At 27.5% G+C, this 27,959-nt stretch overlaps 1 protein-coding gene across 1 annotated transcript; it reads right to left on the reverse strand.

Moving 5' to 3' along the window:
• Positions 1–1,285: 1,285 nt before the first annotated feature.
• Positions 1,286–27,876, reverse strand: LOC132933489 (CCR4-NOT transcription complex subunit 1-like). The gene is made up of 42 exons (XM_060999795.1): positions 27,312–27,876; positions 25,146–25,361; positions 24,906–25,080; positions 24,736–24,840; positions 24,211–24,371; positions 23,834–24,130; positions 23,581–23,766; positions 23,395–23,522; positions 22,720–22,960; positions 22,376–22,486; positions 22,145–22,303; positions 21,919–22,034; positions 21,329–21,594; positions 21,040–21,255; positions 20,804–20,982; positions 20,607–20,731; positions 20,338–20,530; positions 14,200–14,412; positions 13,983–14,126; positions 13,719–13,898; positions 13,391–13,618; positions 12,900–13,034; positions 12,667–12,823; positions 11,847–12,106; positions 11,379–11,519; positions 11,166–11,321; positions 10,957–11,097; positions 10,653–10,868; positions 10,379–10,576; positions 9,528–9,679; positions 9,190–9,465; positions 9,002–9,107; positions 4,756–4,884; positions 4,458–4,694; positions 4,231–4,377; positions 4,039–4,173; positions 3,690–3,929; positions 3,461–3,616; positions 3,145–3,397; positions 2,727–2,859; positions 2,327–2,461; positions 1,286–2,226 (listed from the first exon to the last, which is right to left on the reverse strand). Exons 1-42 carry the CDS (start codon positions 27,411–27,413, stop codon positions 2,142–2,144), a joined length of 7,329 nt encoding a protein of 2,442 aa, XP_060855778.1. The 5' UTR covers positions 27,414–27,876; the 3' UTR covers positions 1,286–2,141.
• Positions 27,877–27,959: the final 83 nt, after the last annotated feature.

Raw genomic sequence — 27,959 nt, forward strand, 5'->3', positions numbered from 1 at the left:
TTTAATAGTGTAGACAAAAATAACACTTAAATAAATTATATTATGAATTTACCATACTGCTGCTGCAGTAAACGTGTGTAATATTGTTTTGACGATCGTAACATCGTGTACGAATTTCTGACTGATTATCATAACCATAAAGATATTTATTACTCTAATACGACGATAAGACTATATTGTTATGAAAAATAAACATCGATAAAATCTTATATAATTATAAATAAAATCATAGCAGTAATCATATGAGTAATTAGTGACAATTGACACTATAATTATGACAGTGGTGTATTATAATATAATTGCTATTATTTCATTAATATTGAACCAAAATTCAATATAATTATACGAATAGAAAGATTATGAGGTACTCTTAAATACATATGGTTAGGTTATTCGAAAAAATATAAGTTTATTAGCAGTTACTTTACGTTAAACCAAAAACGGATAAACATTGCTGTGTATTGTTTATGGCCGCCGCCGCGACGAACGAATCCGTGACGTCACGCTCAATCGCTTAACTAGCGAACGGACAGTCACAAACGAATTTTAGTGGTATCATTTTTTTCGTCAAAGTTTGTACTTTAATTTAAGCCTGAGAAAATTTTTTGAGTTGGATGGTCCTTTAAGGGGGATAGAAGAACGTATTATTTATAGAGTATTCTATGGACAATTTTTTCCTAACACATATGGAAGCGCACTGTTATCACTTGTGTGTCTCCACAGATTATATATTTCACATAATCAGTGCTGTCTCCATCACACCACCTATATTAAGCATTCCCATGTTATTGCTTTAAATAATGAATAAAACAAAATATTTTGTTCCTAAAAGGAACTAATTTTAACCAATTTAGATTTGAAATAATGACAAAACTACTAACTAGAATGATCAAATTGAATTTTCGTAAGAAATTGTGGAGCTCATTCCTCATTGTCCGTTAATATGGTAATCAATTTTTCAATAACTATTTAATTTTTTAAAAGAAAACCATGTATAAATACTTTAAATTAAAAAATAAATCAAGACTTGAACAAAATTTAAATCTAAAAAACTAATGCCCGCACTGAACTAAAGACTAGAAAATAGGTAGGTAAATTATTTTTAAAGAATTAAAAGCACTTTCTGAACTGGTATAATTTTATCAGGATTTTAAGTATATATTACTAAATAAATATTATGTTGTTGCCAACTGCTTTAAAGCTAAGAAGATAATATAGTAGCAACAAACACAAAATTGTATAATTATTAATTTTATTCACATCAATCATAATATTAAGAGAGTGACACGGAGTAAAATTGTTCTACTAATAAACTGAAATCAATGATTATGTTACATGACTACTAAATATAATATATCTATTTTTAATTAACATGTCACAATAATGAATAAATAAAAAAATCTAAAAAAAAAAAACAATCTAATAAATGATTTTTATTTAACACTAATAGTAAAAAAAAAAAGTAAATTGATAAAGTAATTTTATTTTAAGAACACAAATTATGAAATTTACCAAAGTGATTTAAAAACAAATATTACCCACGATTCAACTAGTTAATATTTATATTTTTAGTCTGTGTATCAAAGTAATACTTGATGTAAAAAAAAGTATTTCAAACCAGTTATATAGAAATCTATGACAAAACAAAACTAAACAATTACAATTCTGTATTAAATATTAATAATTGTCATTATAATTATTTTAAAGCCAGTTAAATATAAATATGTGTATGAATTCTATTTAAATAATAGAAGTTTAGAAATGCTATAAATATTATACTAGAAATGGGTTTAATATTTGTTCTTATTACTTTCTTTTAATAATTATAATAATGTATGGTAATTATTATTGTACTAATCAGTTGTCACAATGATTATATTTTAATTCAATTAGTAGTCTATGATTGGTAATCCCTTAATATAAACCTTAAAAATAGGGAAATTGATTTCAGTGCCAATAAATATATATCATTAAGTATAATTAATAATTAAATCAAATATATTCATGGACCTTAACACTAAAATATAATTTTTTTCTTTAAACACTGAATTTGAAAAAACCACGATTTTGGTTCAGTGTTATCTTTAAAAACTAACAATATACTTATGCTAAATATTTCAATGTATATATTTGATTTATGTTCATATGTTTGGTAAGTTTTCATCGTCCATTGCAGTAGTAGGTTGTTTGGGAACCATACATGATCGGGCCACAGATTCAAAAAGTCTATAAAATCATGTTTTATGATAAATTTTAAACATAAAAGAGAAATAAAAAAATTCAGAAAAACTATCTTGATATTCAATATTTTTCTGTAATAGCTTACTTCTCAATTTCAGGTGCACAATGTACAAATTCATGAGTCCAAAACTTGTAGGCTGGATTTTTAATCAATTCAATGAATGTTATTAATAAACCCCAAGGATGTGGTCGGTTCACGATTAATCTCTCCAAAAGAACTCTAGAAATATATATTAAAAACATTTAATAATGTATAAACATTAGTGATGATTGACAATAGAATAAACAATTCATAAATTAACTGTTGGTTCAATACAAAAAGATGCAGTATACAAATTAAAACTGAAAAAAATAACACGTTAACAGAATATTTTGAATGACAAAATTGTAATAAAATGGTTATTAGAACAAATAGATTACCTATTTAAATAAAATAAAACTATGCGCTACTGAAAAACTAAATTAAACAATTACATAATACTAACCTTGTTATTTGTTCTTGAATAACTTCACTATTGGCCTCAGCAAATAGGTATAAAAGAGTACAGCTAAAATAATGAGTATGGCTATTTGGGTAACGCAATTGATTAGCAATTGCATTCAAAAACAAGTAACGACCTAAATTAAAAATATTTAGATCAGTTGTTATTTGGATAACATTTAAAGCCCAGATTTAGTTGACAATTAAACATTTTAAATTCAGAAAACCTTCTTTATATTTCAATTGAATGTTAAACAATATTTATTATGTTTTTAAAATAAGAATTTGATTAAAGTTCATGGGTTTTGAATAACAATTTTTAAGTATTTTTTATTATTATTTAGACTAAGTAGATTCTCTTATAATAATTTTAATTATCCACTGGGCAATTATTAATAGGTATGTGATCAAAGTAAATTAACCTTCTGTATCAAGATCAACAGATAAATTTTGAAATATATCCATGTGAGCGGAATGAGTAATTGTTGAAGTATTTGGTACTAAGCCTTTGCTGCGTATTTGCTGTATCGCTTGAGTTCCAACATACAAAACAATGGCATTTAAAAGAGACAGATCATAGCGCATGCCTGGTTCACAACAACTTTGTTGCATAGTTGTCCGGATTTCAGATAAAAATGTGACTGGTGATCGAGTTTTCAAATACAAATCCAAATCCTATGCAAAGTTAACATTTTAAATAAAGATTGATTATTTGTTTTTTTTTTAATATTCAATTACTTTTTTAAAACTAATAGGCTGAATAAAACTCTGGAAGTCTGGACTGATTTTTGGTGCCACAGATATTTCTTGAAGAACATCAACTTTCAAATTTGGTGTAAATGGGTCTGGAAGACGCATGTTACGTGGAAAAGCTGATAATATTAAGTTTCTCATCTATAAAAAAATAATTATTGTTACTATATAATAAATTATTAGTATCTATAAAATTGAAAGTATTATAACTTACTTGAATACAATTAGGAGGTATTACATCACAAAAACCATAATGATACTCGCACAAGAATTCTGGAAAGTCATGTAGTAAAATGAGAAGCACTCTCAATGTTCCTTTGTACAACAGATGAACAGGTTTAGCAAGTTCAGCATTACGTAAAAATGGTGCCAGATATTTAAACAGGTCAACCAATAGTTGAGCATAGAAATTCCAGCCTTGAAGATCGTTAGTTGATGTTTGCTCATAAGAACGCTAGTAATAGTTTAATATTAATCTTACATATATGTACAATAATACAGGAAAATATAATAGCTGTTCACTCATTATTATTATTTTTTTGATTCTTTTATTTAATATTTACTTTTTGTTGAGAATTTAACCCTAAAAGACGACCAATAAATATACGATGAGATATAAGCTCCAGCCATGCATATGTGAAACCTGGAACTTTTCTTGGTCGGAGAAGATGAAAAGTATGGCAAAAAACAGCAAGTATCTAATAATAAACATAATTATTAGCTTAATATTTTGTTTAGCAATCTTTAAAACTTACTGGGTAGTTGATTGATTCAAGTACCGGATCAGGAGCATTCAAGTCAAGAAATAGAGTAATCAAAATTCTATGATATGGTAATTGATGGAAATCAGTTGCTTGAACATCATGATCTTGAAGTAAGACACCCACAACAATCCCTAGGACCTGTTAATTGTTAAAATAGGCAAAATAAAATAATCTTGTAACTTTAAAAACTAACAAAATATGGAAAAAAATGTTCATACCTTGTTCAAAAGGTTAGTTTTTGTAGTAACAGCGTTTGCATCACCCGAGTGTTTAATTAACAGTACTATGAGCTTAACATAGGCATCGATAGTATGAAAAAGTTTAGCTCGTATAGTAGAAGGAGATTGTGTTTGATCCGGTATTTGTCTATAACATAATTCTACCATCATCTGAGTACTGAGGCGGAAGAAACGAGTTATAATGTCATCGGATTTCAAAATTCCTTGAACATTCATCTATGAACATAATTAAATTAAATTAATAACAATTAAATTAATTGTTTGAAAATTAACAAACTTGTTGAATATAACTGCTAAATGTTTTGCTTGGATCTCTATTAGGAGCTGCATTGTAAATTGTCAACCATTCTTTCAGTAAAAATTCAGTTTTTTCTAATAAACCTGGTGGATCATCATAGTCTCTGCCCTAAAATTGATAATCATAATGTTAATTCTTCAAAATAACAATAAGTAATCAGAAACTAAGGCCATAAGAAATATAAATAGGTGTAAAAAGTATGAAACATAAAAAAATTGCTTGAAAAAATCAAATTTTAAACTATTGTTGGCATTAAGGGGGCTGGAGCAAGTACAAATTATCACGTAAAACAGGCCAAAAGCTAGACAAAACTGTGGGACTTGGGTTTGACGGATTTTAATTTTGAAAACCAATTGAAAATCTTCAACAACTCTTCTAAAGCATGGCCGTGAAAATTTATCATTATTACAAAAAATAATGGCGTACTTAAATATATAAAATACAAAAATTCTTATTTTTTTAAATTGTCAATATTTTATCGAAGAATTTTTATTAAGAAAATCCCCTCGACCATTCCCTTACTGACATAATGACTAATTAATATCCATTTTCAAAATTAAAATCCGTCTAATCCAACTCCCACAATTTTGTCTAGCTTTTTGGCATTTTTGTCATTTAAATAGTGTGGTGTTTATTTGACAAAATCTATAGCATTGACATGTGCCTGCGAGTGCGGAAATGTATCGGCTCGGCGAATTTGGCGATAGGTACTAATTGAAAATAAACTGCCATCATATTCCTGGAATATAATGTAAGATAAGAAAACGTGCGCCGGCGGCGGTGGGCACAATATAATAATAATTAATATCGTCTGGCTCAACTGTTTCGGTCCGCCACCGGTCGTTGGTACTTATTATTCTACGGGGAGTAAAAGTAATATTCTAATTTTGATTTTCGAATTTCGAATTTCGATTAGTCAGACGTCTGCTGTTGTTTGAAACTAATGTGCAGTCCTTATAGTGAGAGATTTTTTTTGTGAGATAAATATTTGACATCTTCGATACTATGGACAGTAAAAAAGACTGGCGTTATGGAAAAAAAAATAAAACTTTTTTATACAAAAGAAAGAAGAACAAAGGAAATATTAACTCCCTAAATAGATTTAAAAAAGTAAGTATAAAATATAATACAAATCTATTGTATTAATTAACTATTGGATGATATTATAATCATACTGAAAATTCTAAATATTAATTCAAAATATATGGTGATATTTGTATTTGGATTTTATATTTGAGTAATTAAATATTGATATAACTCCTGAGATGATGAACATGCTCTAATAATATTAGTTAATTCAGTTTTAGTATGTATTGATTTTACTATGTTGTGTGTTTTTTTTTTATAAATGAAAATAAAATTTTATTCGTTGGGTAAAAAAGCTTCAAAATTTGATACACGACTTCTAATATATTGTCACAATAGTAGTTAAAAAATATTAAAAATACATAGTCATAATTTTTTTTAAGAAGTATTGAAAGGTCGAATTTTGACAAAATACGTAAAAATCACGAAAATTTGCAATTTATTTTGAGTTAGAAATTCATAAAAATTTTTCTTTTTAAATCTAAGGTTTGAAAATTCTATACGAAATTCTTCATGAGTTTGTCTACTTAGAGTATAGAAAATGTCAGTATAAACAGTCAGTGAAAATTGCATGTAACTACGATAATTTTTTAGTCTTACACCGACACCCAAAATCGATTTTTCGTAAAAATTACCGTTTTTCCTTATTTTATTTTTTATTTTTTCTGGCGCTTTTGAAAACTACTGGAAAATTGAGATATTGACCTCTCAAATGCACCAATTATTACTTTAGGACATGTTTTACCTATTTCTCGTATCATGACTAAACAATTGACCTCATTGAATATAAGTACTACCTACATAGTAGTATAAAGTAGGTAGGTACTACGTACGTAATATAAATTTTCATTACAGTGCAATGCAAATGTAATTTAATTTGTAACTAATTTTTTTATTTAAACATTTTTTTGCACAGTATATAACAAATATAACTTCGTTTTTAATAATAATTTAAATTTATTTAATAATGAATTTTTTGAAAGGCTTTTTTTTATACTTTTACTTCATTTTTTAGAGTTCTTAGGTCATAAACGCATTTTTTTTAAAGAGATTTTTTTTATATTTTTAGAGCATTTAAATCTGAGCCCTATTTATTTCTTATACAGACATAGCCTAATAGTAAAATAAATAGGTAAAAATTGGTAATACAAATTGGCCGACAAACCGTCTTCGCTCAGAATTGTTTTAATATACAATGATATTATATCATTGAATTAAAATTGAATACCTTTCACTAAAATAACTAACTTATAACCTACTGTACAGCAGAACTATAGCCACGTATCGACATTTTTTATTCAATCAATATTTTATAAAGTTATAAATTGTTGTAGGTAAATTGTATTGGTCAAACGCCATCAACTTCTTCGAATACAACAAATTCACAAATTATACCGGAAGATAATTCAAAAAATAATGTGACATCAGTACTCTTAACTCCTCAAAAACAGCATGAAAATGACGAGTTGTGTAATGATGACCAATGGGCAAAATTAGAGGGCAGACGTATTGTAGATCTCAAACATATTTTTCAATCTTTACAGTCTATACAACACTTGGGATTTGATTGTTCATTTAGAGATTTAGAGTTTGTGAGAGAAAATAGAAAGGGATACTACAGTACATTTCAGTTTAATTGTAAAGTGTGTGGTTTAAAAGAACAAATAGATAGTGAAAATGTTAAAGGCGAAAATGTTAACATTAACATGGCAATAGTAAGTGCTACTGTAAATGCTGGTCAAGGGTACAGCCAACTCGACGAATTTTCTGCAACATTAAATATGCCAAATATGTCTAACCGATTATATCAAGAACTTCATTCGAAAATTTTTATGTATGTTCATGACATAGCCTGGAAAGAAATGGAATTAGCAGGGCAAGAAGAAAAAAGATTAGCGATCGAAAAAAAATGCCCAGCAAGTGCCAAAGATATGAATCCAGAAGAAGGAATAAATAGTAAAAAAATAAAGAGTTGTAAAATATTAGATGACAAATTGCATTTGAAAAGAACAGATAATTACTATTATCAAGTGCAGGGTCAACTTCACATTACTCGCAGAATGTATTCTTATTTTTGTATTTGGACACCGAAAGGTATATAAGATATTTATTTACTAATTTATATAAATTACTTTATACTACTTAATTATATTTATTATTTTATAGGATTTTTATTCGAGATAATTAAAAGAGACGATAGTTTTTGGAATGAAAATATGGCAACTCAGCTTACCACATTTTTTATGGACTTTCTGTTAAAACAGTTAATAAAAGATGAATATTAAAGTAAAATACTATTATAGTTTTAGTTTTAGAGGTAGGTACATTTATTTAAAAATGTCTTACCAATGATAAAATTACAATAATACCTATATTTAATCTATTGTCTTACAAAAATATAAGTGTAACGAGTTATGAAAGTTTATACCTAATAGATGTATAGAAATTAAATTTTTATAATTATTTTATAGTAATACATAAAATAATTTTATATTTTTTATAACGATAAATATTTTGTAAACCCGTTACTACTATATTGTATTTTATCAGTTTTGTAAACATTAACTAAAAACAATCATATTGTATCCCTACTATAATATGCAAAATCAGTGAATCACTAATTGTAATCACAGATACCTGAAAAGTATCAGAATATAGAATATAGATTCTATATTCTATACTATTATCAGAGTAGGCCGTTAGTTCCGGGAATACGTAATGTGGTCGATATGCGGGCGGTGAGCCGCCCGGTGAAACGAGAACGCGATTATGAATTTTACGAATTACACACTAATATTTATTTACTTCTCACACAGCAACACAGCTTAAATATAAACGCTATATGAAATGCCTAAATATTACTCCTTAAAACATATCACGCTCCAGCCACCTTCATCAAATTAGATTAATCTTAAAAAATTGCCCAAAGAGGGAATTTATTAGAACAGAGTATTAATAATAAATTAGTAAAACTCAAAGCTACATATGGGTAGTATTAAATGCATTTATCATTCAGTGTTTTTATACATGTTCAAGTTGTAGGTACTTAAAATATACTTTTAGTCAGTAATAAAATGTATACAAATCATTATTAAATTAATTATTTTAATTAAGCTCTTATTTGTATCTAATAACTCACTTGTAATAAACTATGCGGTGTATTAGTAGATGTACTACCTACCAATTGGTTTACAAGACTATTATCTGTCTGTGATGGTCTAATCATTTCCAAAAGAACTGTCAATCTAAAACATATATTTAAAACTTAGAAGCAATCAAAACATACAACTAAAATTAGAAAAAAAACAACCAAATATGAAAGTATACCCATCTGGAATAGGACGTCCAGTAAGCACAATAGTATTTAATGCTTCAATTGTAGCTTGAAAATGACTTTCATTTATTGGCGAATTAGATCTGTTATCTATTAAATAGTGTTGTAAAAATTGTTTTACATAAACTATGGATACATAATTGTTGCCATTCTCCATTGACATAGCTAAATGCATATCATATATGCCAATATTTAACATTCCGGCACGAATAAATACATCAATTGCTTCAATATTAAAACGTATTTCTTCTCTAGATTCCACAACGGCCCTAAAAATAACATAAACAAATTGTAATACATTTATTATCTTGAATGACTTAAATTAAAATACTTGGTTAGTATTTTATTAGTCCATTGCATATTGTAAGCCCGTGGATCTTGGAAAGCTCTAATTATATTAAGATGCACATCACGGAATCTAATACTCATATCCAAATCTTGGTTAGCAGGTGGACAAAGTCCTTCTAGGTAACTTTCAACGATCTAATAAAAAATATTAGGTACTATTAATATTAAGAATATATTAGGTTACATAAAATGTTTCAGCCAAAACATAAAAAGTTGCAATCTCATATCTGGGATTGGTTTTCAATAATTTTTCAGTTATTTACAATGCTTTTAAACAGGTAAAAAAACAAAATGACTAATTTAGTAGTATTATTTTCAATTTTAGGTAGTAATTAACCAGTTAAATTTAACTGAACAGATTTTTATTTAAAAAAATAAAACTGATTATTGAACTATTATCTACCAAATTCTACTTAGAACCTAAAAAAAATAAAATACTTACAATTACAATACAATAAGTGCACAAAAGAATACCAGCCATAATAATCAACTAAAGTAACCAAAAAGTTATAAGTCTCATACAAAACTAACTGATTGATTTATTTATTATCTAAATACTGATGAGTCATACTAATAATAAACACTTATTAAAATTTTAATTATTGTAATTATTCTACAACTCTAAAGAATGATCTTTAATAAAGAAATGGTTCATCAAATGTATTTGTATTTTTTTTGGCAAAAACAAGATGAAATAATTGTTGTGTTAAAAATAGTTTATGATAAATAAGGTTAAATATTTCTTTTAACGTAACTATTAAAGTTTATATTGTAGAAAAAATTCTGTATACAATATATTTGTACTATGTGTAATGTAAAATGTTTATACTTTACTTTGTGGATAATATTTGTTGCATTAACAATATCACGGGACCTTCTTAAAGAAGTCATGGCTTCTAACACACTATGAAGATTTGCTGGTTGTGTTGTATTGGTCATGAGTCTTTGATTGTTCATATACAACTGTAGAAGCACTTCAATTTCATTTATAATTTTTTCATACAAAACTGTCATATCATCAAGTTGGATTGTCTAATTTAAACCAAGATAACAATAAGTTAAAATAATACAATCAAATTAACACTTTATATTTGAATAAAAAAGTTACAGTTTTTGGCATAAATAATGATACAGCTTCTCGATCAAGTGGTAAGAATCCGGGGATGTTCCTAGCAAAATCTTCATATATTCCAATCATTTGAGGTAATGGCAATCCTATTTTGTTACGAAGAGAATCTGGTAAATATTCAGCTTGGCCACTCATTACCATTGGATCACAATAGCGACGTCCTTCCATTCTTGACACATTACGTCTTTCAAATTCCTATAGAAATAATAAAAAAAAAACTATTAATATCATTATTTAAAATGTAAATTATCATAATTTGGAAAAAAATATAAATGGTACTTACAGTTTTCAAATATTTATCAATTTCAATCACTGCCTTTTCAGTAGCAGTTTTCTGTACAAAAGCACAAGCTAACTCTAAATTATCATTTGCACACATTGTACAAGCTTGATCAATCATTTCTTTTTGATTTGGGGTTGGTGTCTAAATTAAATATGAAACAAAAATTAAAAGAATTCAAAAATTGCTTTAGATATTATTATTATGTATACCATTAAGACACTTAGAAAATGTTGTTTCAAATTGGATGTTAATAATTGCACAACTTGTTCTCGGCAGGTTATCATTGCTAAACCAGAAGTCAAATTTCTAACCATACAATGAGCTGCTTTTCGTAAATGAGATTCATCAGGGTCCATACCAAAATCCTAAGAATTAATTTTGTAATAAGTTGTTTATGTTATAATATTCATAGAGGCACATACTTTTTTGACAATATTTTCCGTCGTAGTGGCTGCTACTTTTACAGATCTATCCACAACAGGATTTAGCCAATCTTGAATTGAACGTTCAATGACAGCTTGCACATAATTCTTAAGTGCTGGTTGACTAACAAATAATGGAATCTAAACAATACAATTACCACATAGAACATTTCAAATCTTGTAATTAGTTCATGGTTAAGTTAACTAACAAATATATATTAATTGTATGGAAATTAATAAAATGTTTAATAAGTCTACAAAAATCAAGTTGTAAACCAACATATTTTATTTCAATAATAATAATTAAAAATTTTTTAAATTAAATTGCTATTCATCAGGAAGGTGAAGGTATTTTAATAAAAAGAGAATTTTACACATATGTATAGAAAATCTATATCAAAAGTTACACACAGATTACACACAATTATCATTATAATATAGTATAATACTTATACAAAAAATACTAACTTGAGAATTTATGACAATCATAGACATTATTTGTGCTGAATTGGCTGCATTGAATGTCACATAGTTATATTTAGGCTCAAAAGAAGGTAAAGTGGGAGACATTTCTGTCATACCACTTATACCAATACAACCATTTGATGATAACGATGTAACACCGCCCGCTGACACAACATGACCAACAAGTTCATCATTAAACCGAGTATTGGAATTCATTGATGAAATTGTTGAGATTATATTATTATGTTGTTGAGAAGAAATGGCTAAAAAAAAAAAAATTAATAGAATTTAAAATTATTATTTTTAAACAATCAAAAATAACATAAGTTCTAAATAATTATCAGTTTTTAATACAATAATTTTCAAATATTAGCTATTTGAGACTCTTATTTAGGCAATATGAGAATACTTCAATAAAACTGTTATCATACAAATTTGTGTTTAGCTTCTAATTAAATCAAGGTTCTTATATTTTTAACGGTTGAAGTATTTTCCTTAAATATAAATATTGTTATTTAAATTATTAGATACTAAATTATGTGTCTTAAGAGAATTAAGAGAATTCAAAATGTACTATCCAAATAATATAAGTATTAAACAAATTAGCAAGTTAAGATATAATTACTACCAATCATAAAGGTGTTACCATTGCTATTTTTTGGAGTTATAGTTTAATATTTTATTTGACATAACTCATTTATATGTTCACATTTAATAAACCTAGTTGCAACTATTTATTAGATTTTAATTAAAACATAAACATTATACGAATTAAAACAATATTATTTTATTAGTTTTAGATTGGTGTATAAACTTTAATTACTTTGATAAATAGATGTATGCTGTTGAGAAGTTGAAACTATTTTAGGTAGATCTATAACACATTGAATTTGTGGTTTTGAACTGTCTTCATCTGAAAGCTGTTGTACTAACTTTTTGGCTATTTCGGGATTTTTAAGTACATATCCTGGTTTTAAGTCCTAGAATTTTAATTGATTACTACACATATTCAAACATGCATTCAATTTTATGTTAGGTTCATGAAATTTAAATTACTTGAATATCAATGTTTAATGCTTTACATAAAACTTCAACTTCAAATTTTAAAGTTAATTTTAACTCAGGCTCTTGATGAAGCTCAGCTAAACAGTTCATTACAGACATAGTCCATGGATTTCTTGGTTTAAATACCTAAATAACATATGGTTGTATTATTTATAATAAAATAAGATAAAATAATTAACAGCGGTTTACAAGCTATACATACAATGTATCATAAAAGAGTGGCAGAAACATTAAAATTTAATTGATTAATATAATAAATTTATAGAGTTTATAGTAAAAACAGAAACAAGACAACACTAATGTATAAATTAACAATTTAATTAACTGATTGGATGCTTTTTATACTGCAAAGTCGCAAGAACGTTGTATTATAAGTATAAATAAAACCAAAATATGAAAAATAAAAACACTTTTTTTATGTGGGTTCAAAAAACTTTTTGAAAAACTTCAATATAATAAATAAGTGTGCATTTAATACATACTCTACTTTTAGCGCATGACTCAAGGACTTTAGCAATAAATGGAACTGTAAAAAGTAATTCCTGATGTCCTTTATTATAAGCTTCCACCAGTAACATTTTTAGATTAATATCATCTAGTACAATTGGTTTATTTTTGGCCAATGTGATCATACCAAGCCAGTGACCTAAATTTTTTAATAATGATCTGTCTGAAAAATTGTCCATTCCTTTGTTACTTTTTAATAATATCTAAAAGATACAAAAACAGTTGAATTACAAATCATTTATAAACGTATAATAAAACTACACATATTGTAATATTTTTTACAAATAAGTTATATATACTAACTCTGATATTTCTAAAAGTTTCCATATTTATTAAAAAGTTTAATTTTTCATTATTTAAACAGTCCAAAAAATTGGAGTATAGTGAATGGAAGTTAAACTCAATGCTGACTCGCTTCATAACTAAGTACTGAGAAAGCCATTGTAAATAATCATTGTTGATGATTTCTCTAATTTCGTCGCACTGTAATATGTACAAAAAAGTTGTTTTTTAATACAGGAATTATATTATATTCTTTTAAAATATAAGTGAAAGCTTTGATTTTACCTTAGTTTGAAGATTAATTTGGCTTAAGTTATTAAAAATGAAAGCTATCTTATCTTGAAGATTTTCCGGTGGTATAATTAATTTATCATCTTTTTCAGTTCCAACCAGTAAGGTATCAATATTTGTAGTGTTTGCAATTGAAGGCTGCAGATATAATAGAAAGTAAAATAAATTGTAAAATAGCATTATTTAAGACATTTTTATTAAATATACTTACTCTAGACGTTAATAGGGCGTTTGTGGTTATAAGTTTAGATGATGTAGATGTCATAGGAGTTGTAGTCGTTGTAGTAGTAGTGATACTTTGAGCTTTAAATATATTGTGTAAGTTAGGTATAAATGGTGGAATTGTATTGTTACTAATTCCAACCAAATCTGGGATTCGAGAAGTGGTAGGTGGCTCTTGTGAATTTTTTCCATACTCCACAAACTACGATAATAAAATAATATACATGTTTCATTTTTTTAATTAACATAATATTATATAGTTTTTATTTTTTATACAACTACAGTCGATATCATTTATAACAATGGGTAATGGAACATTAAAAGTATGTCATTATAAGTATTATGTAACTTGAGAAAAATGTTATGTTGTATTAGTTAATATTGACGTCATAGATCATAATGACTGTAGTTGTATCATCATAAATTATAAATTATGATACTCGACATTTTTTAAAACCATTTATTTATTATAAATATCTATTGAATTTTCCTTGCCTAAAACTCCTATAAAAATGTAGGTATCATATTATATGCTCCCTAGCTCAGGTTCATACAACTACTGAATGCGTATATGATACTCGAAGTGTTTGTGGCTAGATCAGAGATCGTATTTATCCATTTTCAAGCTCTGAATAAATCAACAGCTTTTAAAATTTCTTTTATACATACTAATTAATAGTTTAGGTATTATAAATAAGTGTAGTATTTGAAAAATATAAACTAGTTAAGAAGTTAATACTCTGGGAGCAAAAACTAAATTCCTAGTTTTGAAACATACTTTAAACTATATACTATAATTTTGAATACAATTTTTAGAGTAATTTGGTAATCTAGTATGTAGATAATTATGTTTAGAAACCTAAATAAATTTAATATTTAAATTCCTAAATAATTGGCAAGTTGTCTGTACAATTTGTAAATCTATTTTACCTAATATTGGGTTGTGTAAATTATTATTAAAAACTTATATTTTGATATTTTTTCTATACAGGTTTATTAGGGTGGCCCTTATTTATGAACTTTCAAATTTTTAATTTCTCACCCTCCCAATTTTTTCATAACCATACAAAAGTTATATGGGTAAAATTTGGGGATGATTAATAATCCTTGGGGATGATAATTTGGGGATGATTAATAATCCCCTTCAGGTGCCGCAAGAGGGTTGAATATTCATCAAATAGGGTAGTTTTAGGGTTATTCTGATTTAATTCATTATATATTGCATTTAGCATAAAATTGTATAGGACCTAAATTGTAGATTCAGGTACTCTCTATAAAAAACGTCCAGACAAAGTTTCTCGTTAATCTATTATTTTCTGTAAAAATTAGAATAAAATAAAAATTATTATTTTTTTCTGAAAAAAAAAAAAATCGAAATTTTCCATTTATTCTCTATATCAGCGTTTCCCAACCTTTTTGCAATGGCAACCTATAAATTTAATCTTTATTAGGTACGCGACCCCCCCCCCCCTCCCAAAAAAAAGTATGCCGTAAACAAATAAGATTTTTATTATAATCCATTTTATCATTGAGTTTTTTATAAAATACAATACGATTACAATATACTGAATAATAATAACTTAATAAATAAATAAATAAAATAAATTATAATAAAAATATAAAATACAAAAAATTAGTATAATAGAAAATTTAGTGTGAATTTTGATTTTGGACACTGTTGCATAAAATTTCCCACTGGGGTACAATTTTAGATAAGCTAATGCGCATGTCATGTGTGACATCTAATCTGTTTCTTTGTTTTGTTTTAATATTGGCCATGGTAGAAAATCCTTTTTCGCACATATAAGTGGTAGAAAAAAGTAATAGTTTTTTTATTGCATTAATTGAAAGTTCTGGATATTCATTATTTACTGCACACCAAAAATCTACAAGAGTTTCATTTTTAAATTTATGTTCATAGGTTTTATCATAAGAAAGATCGATAATCTGAGTTTCAAGAAGCGTATTGAAGTTCAACTCCTCAATAGAAACAGTAAAAGGATTCAACCCATTGAAAATCGTCACGAATATCTTTTGGGAAATAACTATTCAATGCAATTGATATTTGATTTAAATGCAATGAAATAATTGTTTTGATATCATTAACATTCACTGAGTCGTCTTCTTCTAGAAACTTGCTAAGTACAAAAAATATATCAATATTTCCTATTTCTACTTTTTTTTTGTAAATAATAATTTTTTTTTTGAACGAAGCAATTTTTTTTTATTGATCAAAAATGTCAAAATTTTTACCTTGCATTGACAAATTTAAATCATTAAGTATGGTAAAAATATCTACTAAATATGCCAACTTTATCAGCCATTTACTGTCACAAAAAAAATTCCATAATCGTAATAACTTTACGTCATTTATTCTACAATACTAGTTATTTATACTATTTATCAATTTACAACTAAAATAACTGTAATCGTAACTGCGAGTCGCGACCCATAAAAAAAATTTCACGACCCATGGTTTGGGAAACGCTGCTCTATATGATTGCTTTTACTTATTTAATATATCTCTGTTACGAGAATGTAACGAAACGTCTATAATAACTGCGTTATCTTACGACTAGATAAGAAATTAAAGAATATCTAATGGATAGGTTAGCTGCATGACACTTTTAATGGGTGTCATTATTTTCAAATGTGCGGTGTAAAAACGGTTCGCGCGCCCGCTCGAAGGTTAAATTATATCTTATCTATATTTGTATATTAAATATTTCTTATCGAGCTTTTCTTATTCAGTTATTACACACTGTCACTTTGTGCATTATTGTTGTCTGTTTATGTAGGTACTGTTCATTGTTCAATGTTCATAAATCGCGATACCGTATATCATTTATGCTTTACATTATTTTATTTACGAATAATATTTTGAAAAAAATTCATGTTCAATAAATTAATATTGAATATTTATTATAAAATGGCTTCATTGTCATCACATGTTGTTTTACGTACGCATGATGAAGTATATTTAGTTGGAAATGTGAACAACCAAATTGTTGGCAGTAAGTTACCATCTATCAAACAAGTTTTGAGTGTGCTATTTTATAATTTGAGACATGTAAAATTGAATTTGCGGGAAAGTGCAAGATTGGTATTTAAAGAAACAGTACTATTTTGGCAAAAAGCGAGAATACCAGTTCGAGATGAACAGCATTGTATTTTAAAATTGGAAAAATTATATCAAAACTTACAAGAGTTACAAAAATCGGCTAAAAGAGCATCAGAAAAAAATACAAAAAATGTCAATGAGTTCAAGGAAAAATTAAATGACTTATTTGATGTATCTCATTCAAATGCGTTAAATATGATGAAAATTGAGGAAGATAAAAATTTTTTACTAATGCAAAGACAAAAGGGAAGACTGGGATGCATGTTGGGAACTGATAGAAATTTGGCAAAAAAAGAAAATAGGGACTTTGTCAATTTACATAAATCTGAACAATGTCGAAAAAAAGCGAAAATAGAAATTGAACAAATAGGTAAGTAATTTTGATGAATTTACAATTTAAATAACATATTATAGAGTACTATTTAGTATTTTTTACTAATTAAAAGTATATTTAAATTTAATTTGTTTAGATCACACCGTACAAATAGATTTCAATACTGATGGCAGTTCAACTGAAGAAGAGGTTGACATAGAAGAAGAAGACATGACGCCAAGTCCATCATGTAGTAAGAAACAGAGAGGATCAAGAGATTTTATGACTCCCAAACTACTATATGCATTAGATAAATGTAAGCTGAGTGATCGCGATGCTGTTCACATAATAATATCAACTGCTGACGCCATAGGTAATGATGTTTCTAAATTAATAATAAATCGATCAACAATTCAACGTGATCGTAAGGTTTCGAGAAAATAAAACGATTGAACTTCAAAAAAAATTTAATTTGCTAGAAAAAGAGTCTCTTGTCTTACATTGGGATGGAAAACTTCTACCAGATATTACATATGGAAAATCAAAAGTAGATAGGTTACCTGTAATTGTTTCGTTTGAGGAAATGACTCAATTACTTGGTGTGCAAAAGCTCAAAAGTGGTACTGGAGAAAAACAAACAAATGCAATATTTGATATTATAAATGATTGGGGTATAACAAATAAAGTACAAGCTTTATGTTGTGATACGACGGCATCAAACACGGGTCGGTTAAATGGTGCCTGTATTATATTGGAACAACTGATAGGACGAAATCTTTTATATTTACCTTGTAGGCGACATATATACGAATTAGTGCTAAGAAGTGTTTTTGAAATTAAATTAAAAATAAATACTATTGGTCCTGATGTTCCTATTTTTAAAAAATTCCAACAAGCCTGGCCCGAAATTGACTTAAAAAAGTATGAAATTGGAATAAATGATGCAGTTGTAAAATCTATAGTTGAAATAAATAAATCTCAAATTATAGACTTCTGTTTACAAAATTTAAAAAAAAAACAATGTAGAGATGATTACAAAGAACTTCTAGAGTTGACTGTTATTTTTTTAGGTGAAAACCCACCAAACGGTATATTTTTTCACTATCCTGGTGCTTTTCACCATGCCAGGTGGATGTCAAAGGCAATTTATTCATTCAAAATATATATGTTTCGAAAACAATTTAAACTTAATGTTCGAGAAGAAAATGCATTTCGAGATATATGTATTTTTCTAATTACGATATACGTAGAAGCATGGTTTAGATGCCCTGCTGCAATTGAAGCACCTTATAACGACTTCATATTTTTAAAAAAATTAATCGAATACCCAGATAAAGCTATTTCTGAAACAGCTACACATACATTTTGTGGACACTTATGGTACCTTGCGCCGGAAAGTATAGCCTTATCATTTTTTGATTTTCGGGTGCCAACCGAAATTAAAATTAAAATGGTGGAAGCACTTAAATCAACCCAGAACAATGATGATACAATTAAAAAATTGTTTTGAGTAAAGAGGGTATAAAAACATTTATAAAAAAAGAATTACATGAATTTGTATAACCAGAAACAGTCAACTTTTTTTCAAGATTTAAAATTTCAGCTGACTTCATAGATTTCCACCCGGATAATTGGAAAGAAAGAGAAGACTATAAAAAAGGAATTAATATTTTAACAGAGTTATCAGTCATAAATGATGTTGCAGAAAGAGGCGTTAAGTTAATTCAAGAATACAATAGTATACTGACGAAAGATGAAAATCAAAAACAATTTCTATTACAAGTTGTAAATGATTATAGAACAAATTACCCCGACTGTAAAAAAAATACATTAATTCGTTCGTAATTAATAAATATTTTATTTGAATGTAACGTATCTAATTTACTCCATTGAACCACTTTCTATTTATTTTTAATAACACCAATATTTATGTACTTGTGTAAATAAATTTTTTTTTTTTTTAAGATTAATTTTTCCACAGAAATTAATAGATTTACGAAAAATTTTGTCGGAACATTTTTTATAGAGAGTACCTGAATCTACAATTTAGGTCCTATACAATTTTATGCTAAATGCAATATATAATGAATTAAATCAGAATAACCCTAAAACTATCCTATTTGATGACTATTCAACCCTCTTGCGGCACCTGAAGGGGATTATTAATCATCCCCAAAATCTTACCCACATAACTTTTGTATGGTTATGAAAAAATTGGGAGGGTGAGAAATCAAAAATATTTAACTTTCCTTACCCCCCTACTATATAAGGGCCACCCTAAGGTTTATATAACTTTACAATTAAAAACCCAATTATAAGTTTTTTTTTTTTTTATATGAAATATACAATTTGTACCCTGGGGGCACAATAAGAATATGGGCTAAAAATATTATGTCAACATGAAGGAGATCGTTGAAAGAAGCCACCCAGTAGTGACACTTCCTATTGACTAACTACTTTTTTAACCGTTCCAATTATAAATTAATAAATAATTTCAATCAACTTCACCATACATTTTTCTCACTGGTAATAACATTTTATATCCGTTAACATACAATGATTATTATTATTTATACTAAATAACTATAACGGACATCTTTATAGATAAAATATTTTATCATCAATAATACATTAAATATTATTAAAATATATGATATTGTATTATTGAAATTATATAAATATAATATACATACCTCAATAAGATGTTGAGGAAATTGATGAAAGTGAGGAATAGCGGTTATATGAGAACAATATTGATGATAATCTTTTAAACGATTTTTAAAACGATCCAACGCAGTTATCCCAAAGTTATACATTTTTGAATTTGGGCTCTTCTTGAGTGCATCCAAAATGAAACGGAGGGCAAGTCCCAAAGCTTTATAATTTCTTGAAAATGAAATAAAAAAATATATTTAGTTACAACTTATTGATATAAAAAAGAAAAAAGATTACAATCACTTACGAAACAAGACTGTGCTCTATAATACCACCAAATAGATGAGCTGTTGTTATAAGCTCCTTTTCAGGATACGCTGGAAAAAATCTATACTCCTCAAATAAATTTCGAAGCATGCAACAAAATACTTCCTATAATGTCAAAAGTTTTCAATTATACTTAAAAGTAAAATATGTACAGAAATAAAATGGTAGAATAATAACCCTTTCTCGTTTAACAGGTGATTCTTGGAATCTTTTAAGAGTTTCAAGTACTTCATCTATAGATAAAGAGTTATGAGGTGCCAAGTTGTAAATACGTTGAAAATAACTATTTGCTTCATCCTCAATATCTTTAGGAACTGAGACTGGCGTATTACCATCCATAAATAAGCTGTTATCAACTAAAAATTAAATTTATATATAATAATGAATTATAAAATTAAGTTAATATTTAATACTTGTATGGTTGGATTTGCCAATTACTGATGGCAAAACTTGTTGTGGCGGTAAGCGACCTAACATATTAGATGAACCCGATAATTGACTTGATATATTTGGACCCGGAGCATTTATAGATGAAGGTGTCATAATGGAAAAACCTCCTAGTCCAGATACATTACCAACAATACTTCGAGAAGGTGACCCAGGTGTTTGAACTAGTTGTCCCAAAGATCCTGAATATGAATTATAAAATGTTTTAAAATAATGTAACATAATATGTAACTTTCAAACATTTTTTTTAAATACCTGGTAATGTGAATGTAGAAGTATTTTGAGTAGCAGGATTTAGTCCAAGGCTGGCTAAACTAGTGGCAAGTCCAGTAAGCTGATCAACCATAACTTGAAGTGCAGGGCCTTCTATTTGTCCAATTGGTCTTTGATGTGTAGGACGAAAAATAGGAGTGGGCAGAGCAGCAGTGTTAACACGAATGGTAGGTGCTTTGGGCATATACATACTGGTATAATTAGATACCATTTGTATAATTGTTTCTGTTAGTTCTTGTGAAACTGTTCTGTAATTCAAATAAAAAAACTAGTATAAGCAGATAGGTAAGATAAAATACAATAACGTATAAAATCTAAAAAAAATATTAAATATATATTTATATTTAATTCATAAACAAAATAATACCTATTTATAAAACAAAAAAGAAATCTATACAGAATGCAACTTGAGTACTTGATCAAATTTAAAAATACAATACAATAAATCTCTTTAAGCATCTCTCAAATTCTTTTTAAATTTCTAGTTACTTTAATATACATATAAAATGTTTAACTATAACTAAATTACATTAAATTATAAGAAACTAAAGAAAAATTGTAATTTAACTTACCCAGTAATGTTACGTAAGCAATTTAAAATTATAAGTAGAGTTTCTGCCGATAAGGGAGTATATTTTGGTGCATTTTCTTCTTTAGCTGATGATCCACATAATTGAGGATAACGTTTCTAATAATAGAATAATTGGTTTACAATATAGTTTTAAACAATGGTTGATAGTTTATAATATTACTTAATTACTGATTACCAATAATTATAGTGTAATATGAAATACGCACCTGTATAAACTTAACACAAGCTGATACAAATCCTTCACCTTGTTCATGAATTTTATCAGTCAGCCATTTATCTAATTTCAAATATTCTCGTCGAGATGCTAAACAAGCTAAATCTATAATAAATGGAAATTGCTGAACACTCAATAGTAACGACAATGCCTGAAATTATATATATATAAAAATAATAAATAGTGTTCGTTGAATTTTATAAAAATAAATTATTGTTATCACTTTTAAATCTTGAGCAATATCTAATATCCGAGATAGTTTAACATTATCATAATCACTTCGCATATACCAGTCACTCATCGCCTGTGCCAAAGTATGTTTAAGCCCAACATTCTGAAAAAAAATATATAATAATATGTCACTAATTAATAAGTAAAAAGTAATTATGTCTTATCTTATAAAATTAATAAATTGGTTGAAGTAATCTTGAGGTCTAAAAAAAGTTATTTTAATAGAAGTTATCATTTTGAATTCATTTGATTTTAAAATAAGATATGAAAATAAATCCATATACCTCCAACTTTAAAGTGAATAATTATTCAATTTTATTTTAATATAATAAATACCTGATGGTTCCATGCGTGATGTAAAATTATAGCAGAATTACTGTGATTTCCTAAAAATATCGGCATCAGACTACTGATTATTTCATGTCTAACAATATTCAATGGACCATTAGACTCTATCAAGGCAAGTGCTAAGATATCAGGACATTTTTGAGCAGGAAACTTCAAACATTCTTGTACTTCATAATAAAGACCTCGTTCTGCCAAATAGAGCAACAAATCAACAAGTTCGATTGATCGCCTAAAAAAAATAGAAAAATTAATAGGTATGTTAAAAATTATTCCACAATATGATAAGTGGTAAAATTATATTATCAAAATTATTACTAAGTGTTCAATGTTTTCAGTTTAGTGCAAAGAAATAAACCAGTTCAGGTAATATATATTGCAGCAAACCTGCCATATTACAAAGTTTTGTGGGCAGTAAAAAAAATTTTGAACTATAGAGAATTTTGTTGAATAGAATTCAATAAATGTTGTTCCAATTTGGTTAGGTTCTCAAAAATATTTTGTTTAACAGTAGGTAAATGTGGAAGTTGTAAGTTTCACTGTATATCTTATAGTTTAAATCAAGTGCACTTGTGTAAGAATATAAAACAAAATTTTAACTAACTGACATTCTTTCAAGCACTTATTAATTAATATATTGTGAATTTTGTACTATTGAGAACATACCAAGTATTGATGTCCTTGTTATCTGCTTCTGGAATAGTTTTTAATGAATCTATAGATACTGATCTATAAGGATAGTCAGCAAAACAAAACACATCCGAACTTCGTAGTATATGTTGAATTAAAGACATCTAAAAACAAAGTATTATTAATTTTTACAAGGCAAATTTAAACAGAAAAAAAAGTAACCTGTGCGTCAGAATTTTTCCAGCGTCGATAAATCATATTTATAGGAAAGTTCTCTATATGGTACCCCGGAGAATTCAAACCAAGTCTTAAAGCCAAAAACAGAAGGACTAAACCTTGTCTATCCTTGACAAAAAAATGTTCATGATCAAGTTCTTTTATCAAGTCCATCCAAGATAAAGATGGGTTCTAAAATAAAATATGGAACAGTATAAAAATAATTTACTATTGAAATTTTAATATAAAAAAATATTACCAATTCTTTGATTGTGTTCACAAACACTTCAATATTCCATGTAATGGAATTTGAAGATATTTTGTCTATGTCATGGTCAGCGTCGTCTTCTGTCCAATACGGTAAAGGTAATTGAGAATCTAGCCCTGTATGTGTACGTATCATCATTGATATTACTTTAGCAACAGATTCAGGACCAAAAGTTATTGATGGGACACATCCATTAGTTACAGATAACAAGTTTCGTCGGCATTCATCCAATGATGAACAAACAGAATAGCCCATTTCCATTATTAAATTAGGCAATGACGGATTTTCCTGGTAAAATAACAAATATACATAATTATGAAAATCCTAAAAACTATCATGAAAAAAAATAAACAGTAATTAGTTATTACCATTATTTTAGGAATAGTAGATGTATCGGTATTGATTTTATCCATTGGGTGGTCTGGTTTATCAGAGTATATTAATGGTGCCAATAATACTGGAGCAACCTCAAGAGGAAAATCACGACGTAGATTAAGTAGTAAAACTTTTTTTACTTCTTGACTTATTCCTGATATAATAAAAACATAATTAATTGTTAACTTCATTTGATTAAAAATAAATAATAAACAATTTATTATATTTGTATACAATGGATTTTTTTAAATGATTAAATAGCAGTGTTATTTACAAAATAAATAATTTGATTGATTAACCATCTTGATTATATTATTCAATATAAGATCGTATTTTTAATTTGTTGTATTTTTTTTTTTTGCAACTTCAAAATGTAATTTAATCTATATAATAAGATGGTCAAATAATATATCTAGCACTTGGTTCTATACTTCTGTCAAAACTTAGAAGTTGAATAGTATACAATTTTAAATTTATACACATTTGATTGCTTAAATTTTAAATATTTATTTACACACCAAATAATTGATCGTCAACATTAAATACGTGGCTCAAAATCAGATGCAGAACTTCAGGACTAGAATCGTGCAGTCCACCTCCAACGACTTGATTAGAATTAATATCTAAATTAAGACAAATTTCATATTATATACTATTTACATTATATTAATTAATTTTATTCGCGTACCTGAATTGATATAGTTTTTAATAAGAAGTGGTAACTTCTGTTTAACAAATTGTAAAGCGTAAGTAGAGTAATTTGTTGACTCTAAACAAACAAGCCCAAACACAACTTCTTGAACAGGACTTAAATGCAGTATTCTACTAAGCTGTGTAAATTGCTGTATTGATGGTTTTTGTGCCTATTAATAACAAATATTAAATACATTTATCAAAATATTAATTAAATAGGTAATAGTATAAATACCTTTTGAGAAAAAAGTGGATTGTCAAGGGCAAAACACAATATTGAAGTTAGTGAAGGTTTATTCAAGAGAGTTGTACACTGGTGTGCTAGTAATTGAGCTTGATAATAATCCTTATGAGATGTATTTCTTGGTCCTTCGGTGTCTTTTAAATCAATGTGAGAAAACAGACAACGTAATAGATGTCGGTCAGCTTCAAATCCTTGTAATTGAATTACCTTAAGAGGATAAATAAAATAAAATATTTATAAAACAAATAATATATAACACAAAAAACAAGAAAAAACCAATTTTAGTATCAAATGCCACTTTATCTTAATGATTAAAATTTACTTTAGTCTATAATTTGGATCGATAAAGATTTGGTCGAACAATTCAATTCAATTTTAATTATTTCATATTTAATTTCAATAATTTATTATTGTGGTGTATAACCATAATAAAACTTAAACGCACTTGAAAATACACAGACAATATATACCAAAAATTATCAAGGTTTTAAAAATGTTCTTAATTAATAGGTACGTTTATATGATGTCGTTAAAATGGATCTCCTTAGATACTTATATTTTTACTGGTAAATAAAATAACTCAAACTATCAGTAAGAAAGTGAGTATATATAGATTTCAACGTGATTTAACTAACGTAAACATACAAATTCCATAATGAAATAAATTCAATATGTAACACAACCTAAAATTTGAATTTTTTTTCAACTTCTTCAAAAACGACATATGCAGATATAAAATAAAAAATGTAAATACTAATGCATATAAATGTTTTTAAGGGCATAATTATAAAGGTACATAATACATGTATATATAATATAGTCGTTAAGACAATTATTTTTATGAACTACCTATATAGGTAATATATATTCTTGTCCAATTAAAAAAAATATAAAATCACAGTAGGTATAGCTCACACTAAAGTGTTGGCATATATTTATTTTTATAATTATATTTAATGTTAAAATATGTAGTTAGTATAAATTTAATTGGTAGATAATTTACAAGTAATATTTTGTGAAAATACCTATCTTATCATACTTGTTTTTTTTTTTATCAGTTTAATTATTTCATCATGTCCTAATTGAATAAAACCGAATATTATTTATGCTAATTGTGTTAACCACAAGAAAATATAAAACATTTGTTATTAACTAGACTATTATATAAAATATACCTATACTTTCCGCCACAAGAGAACATTACCATATTACGTCCAAATTGTGTCCGATCCCTAGCATCCTCCACAATTACAACAGTTTGACAATATTCAGTATGTTTGGCAACGCTCAATGCTAAAATATATATTTAAACGACCTATACCATCGCAGCACAAAGTGGGGGAAATTGTGTCCTGGACCGGTCGCTGCTGTCGGTCTACATGCACAAAACAGTTATGTTCTCTCCTGGCGCAGAGTATAGTTAAAGTACAAACGTATTACTGTTATGAAATGAAATGTTGTAAATAAATAAAAACAAATCATAGGTACCTTAATAAAATTATGTTATCCAGTGGTACACATTAAATAACATTTATATACCTACAGTCGAGTCGCAATAACTTAAACCTTAAAAACTAAAAAAACTTAAAACTCAATTTTTTTCCCGCCCCTTGAAGTATTTATAAGTTATATATTTTGAGGTATATAACTCAATTTACTATTATTCTTCTAGAGGTTTGAGCATTTGAGTCCTAAACAAAATTTGGATGGCAACATGTTTTTAAATCCATCTAAATTCTAAGTTGAACATTTTCAACATAGGTATCTAGTATAATATATTATGTACTTAATAATAATTAAAACAGTTTTTCGAAAAAATGAACGTTAAACAATTATTTTCTGGAACCAAAACTACAACTGTTTACTGTTTATGAAATTCCAAACGTTGATACATAAAATAAGATTTTTTTTTTCACGAGAAAAACTCATTAAAATGCAATCACTAATGTTGTATTGACGACGCCGAGTTTAGGAAAAAAAAATGGCGAACGAAAATGCCAGCAAGGACCTAACCCACCGTCAGTCATATTCAAGCGGACGTACGTATGGAATAGCTAACTACTCCGGGAAGTACGAGCACGAAAAACGAATATTTTAAAAGCAAACGACGTATTAGGTAGGCCCCTCCCCCCCATACACGGCAAACGTTATACTCACGTCGAATATTTCTTGCACGCTCGGCTTGTAGTTCTTCTTCGACAAATTGCTGACGAGATAACTGATTTGGGCCAACGTGTATGACAATGAATCCAGGTTCATAGTTCCATGAATACCGACCTGAAAGCTTATGTTTCTAAGCTTTCTTTGTCGACGGAACGGCGTTCGCAGTGTCCAACAGTCTGGTGCACGGGAGCACCTCGTAAATGCGCTACGGGATCGGAAAGGTGCGACGGCGAGTGACGTCCAAAATGACCAGTCGGCCGGTGATTATTACATTTCGGCGCAGCGACGGACGGTCCGATTCAAGCGGTGGCTGACGAGAGACAACGGCGCAGCGTTAATGGAGGAGGTGGGCGCATTGCGCCTGCCCGAGCAATATAATATAATACGATTATATTTCAGACAAATAATTCACGCTTCACGCACAGAACATTGTAATATTACGAATAATACGACGTGCCCATACACTTAAACAGTATAATATAACAATATTGTTATAACATAATATTATATAATAATATTATGTCGTTATCAGTGTAGTTTTTTCACTCACACCAGACGCAGAGTACGCCAGTACAGTAACAATACTGTTGTAGCCAAAGCGGTGTTTGGCGGGGAGAATCCTCGGAATATTATTATGATGTT

Source organism: Metopolophium dirhodum, chromosome 1 (assembly GCF_019925205.1).
Source record: "Metopolophium dirhodum isolate CAU chromosome 1, ASM1992520v1, whole genome shotgun sequence".
Classification (NCBI taxonomy): Eukaryota; Metazoa; Arthropoda; class Insecta; order Hemiptera; family Aphididae; genus Metopolophium; species Metopolophium dirhodum.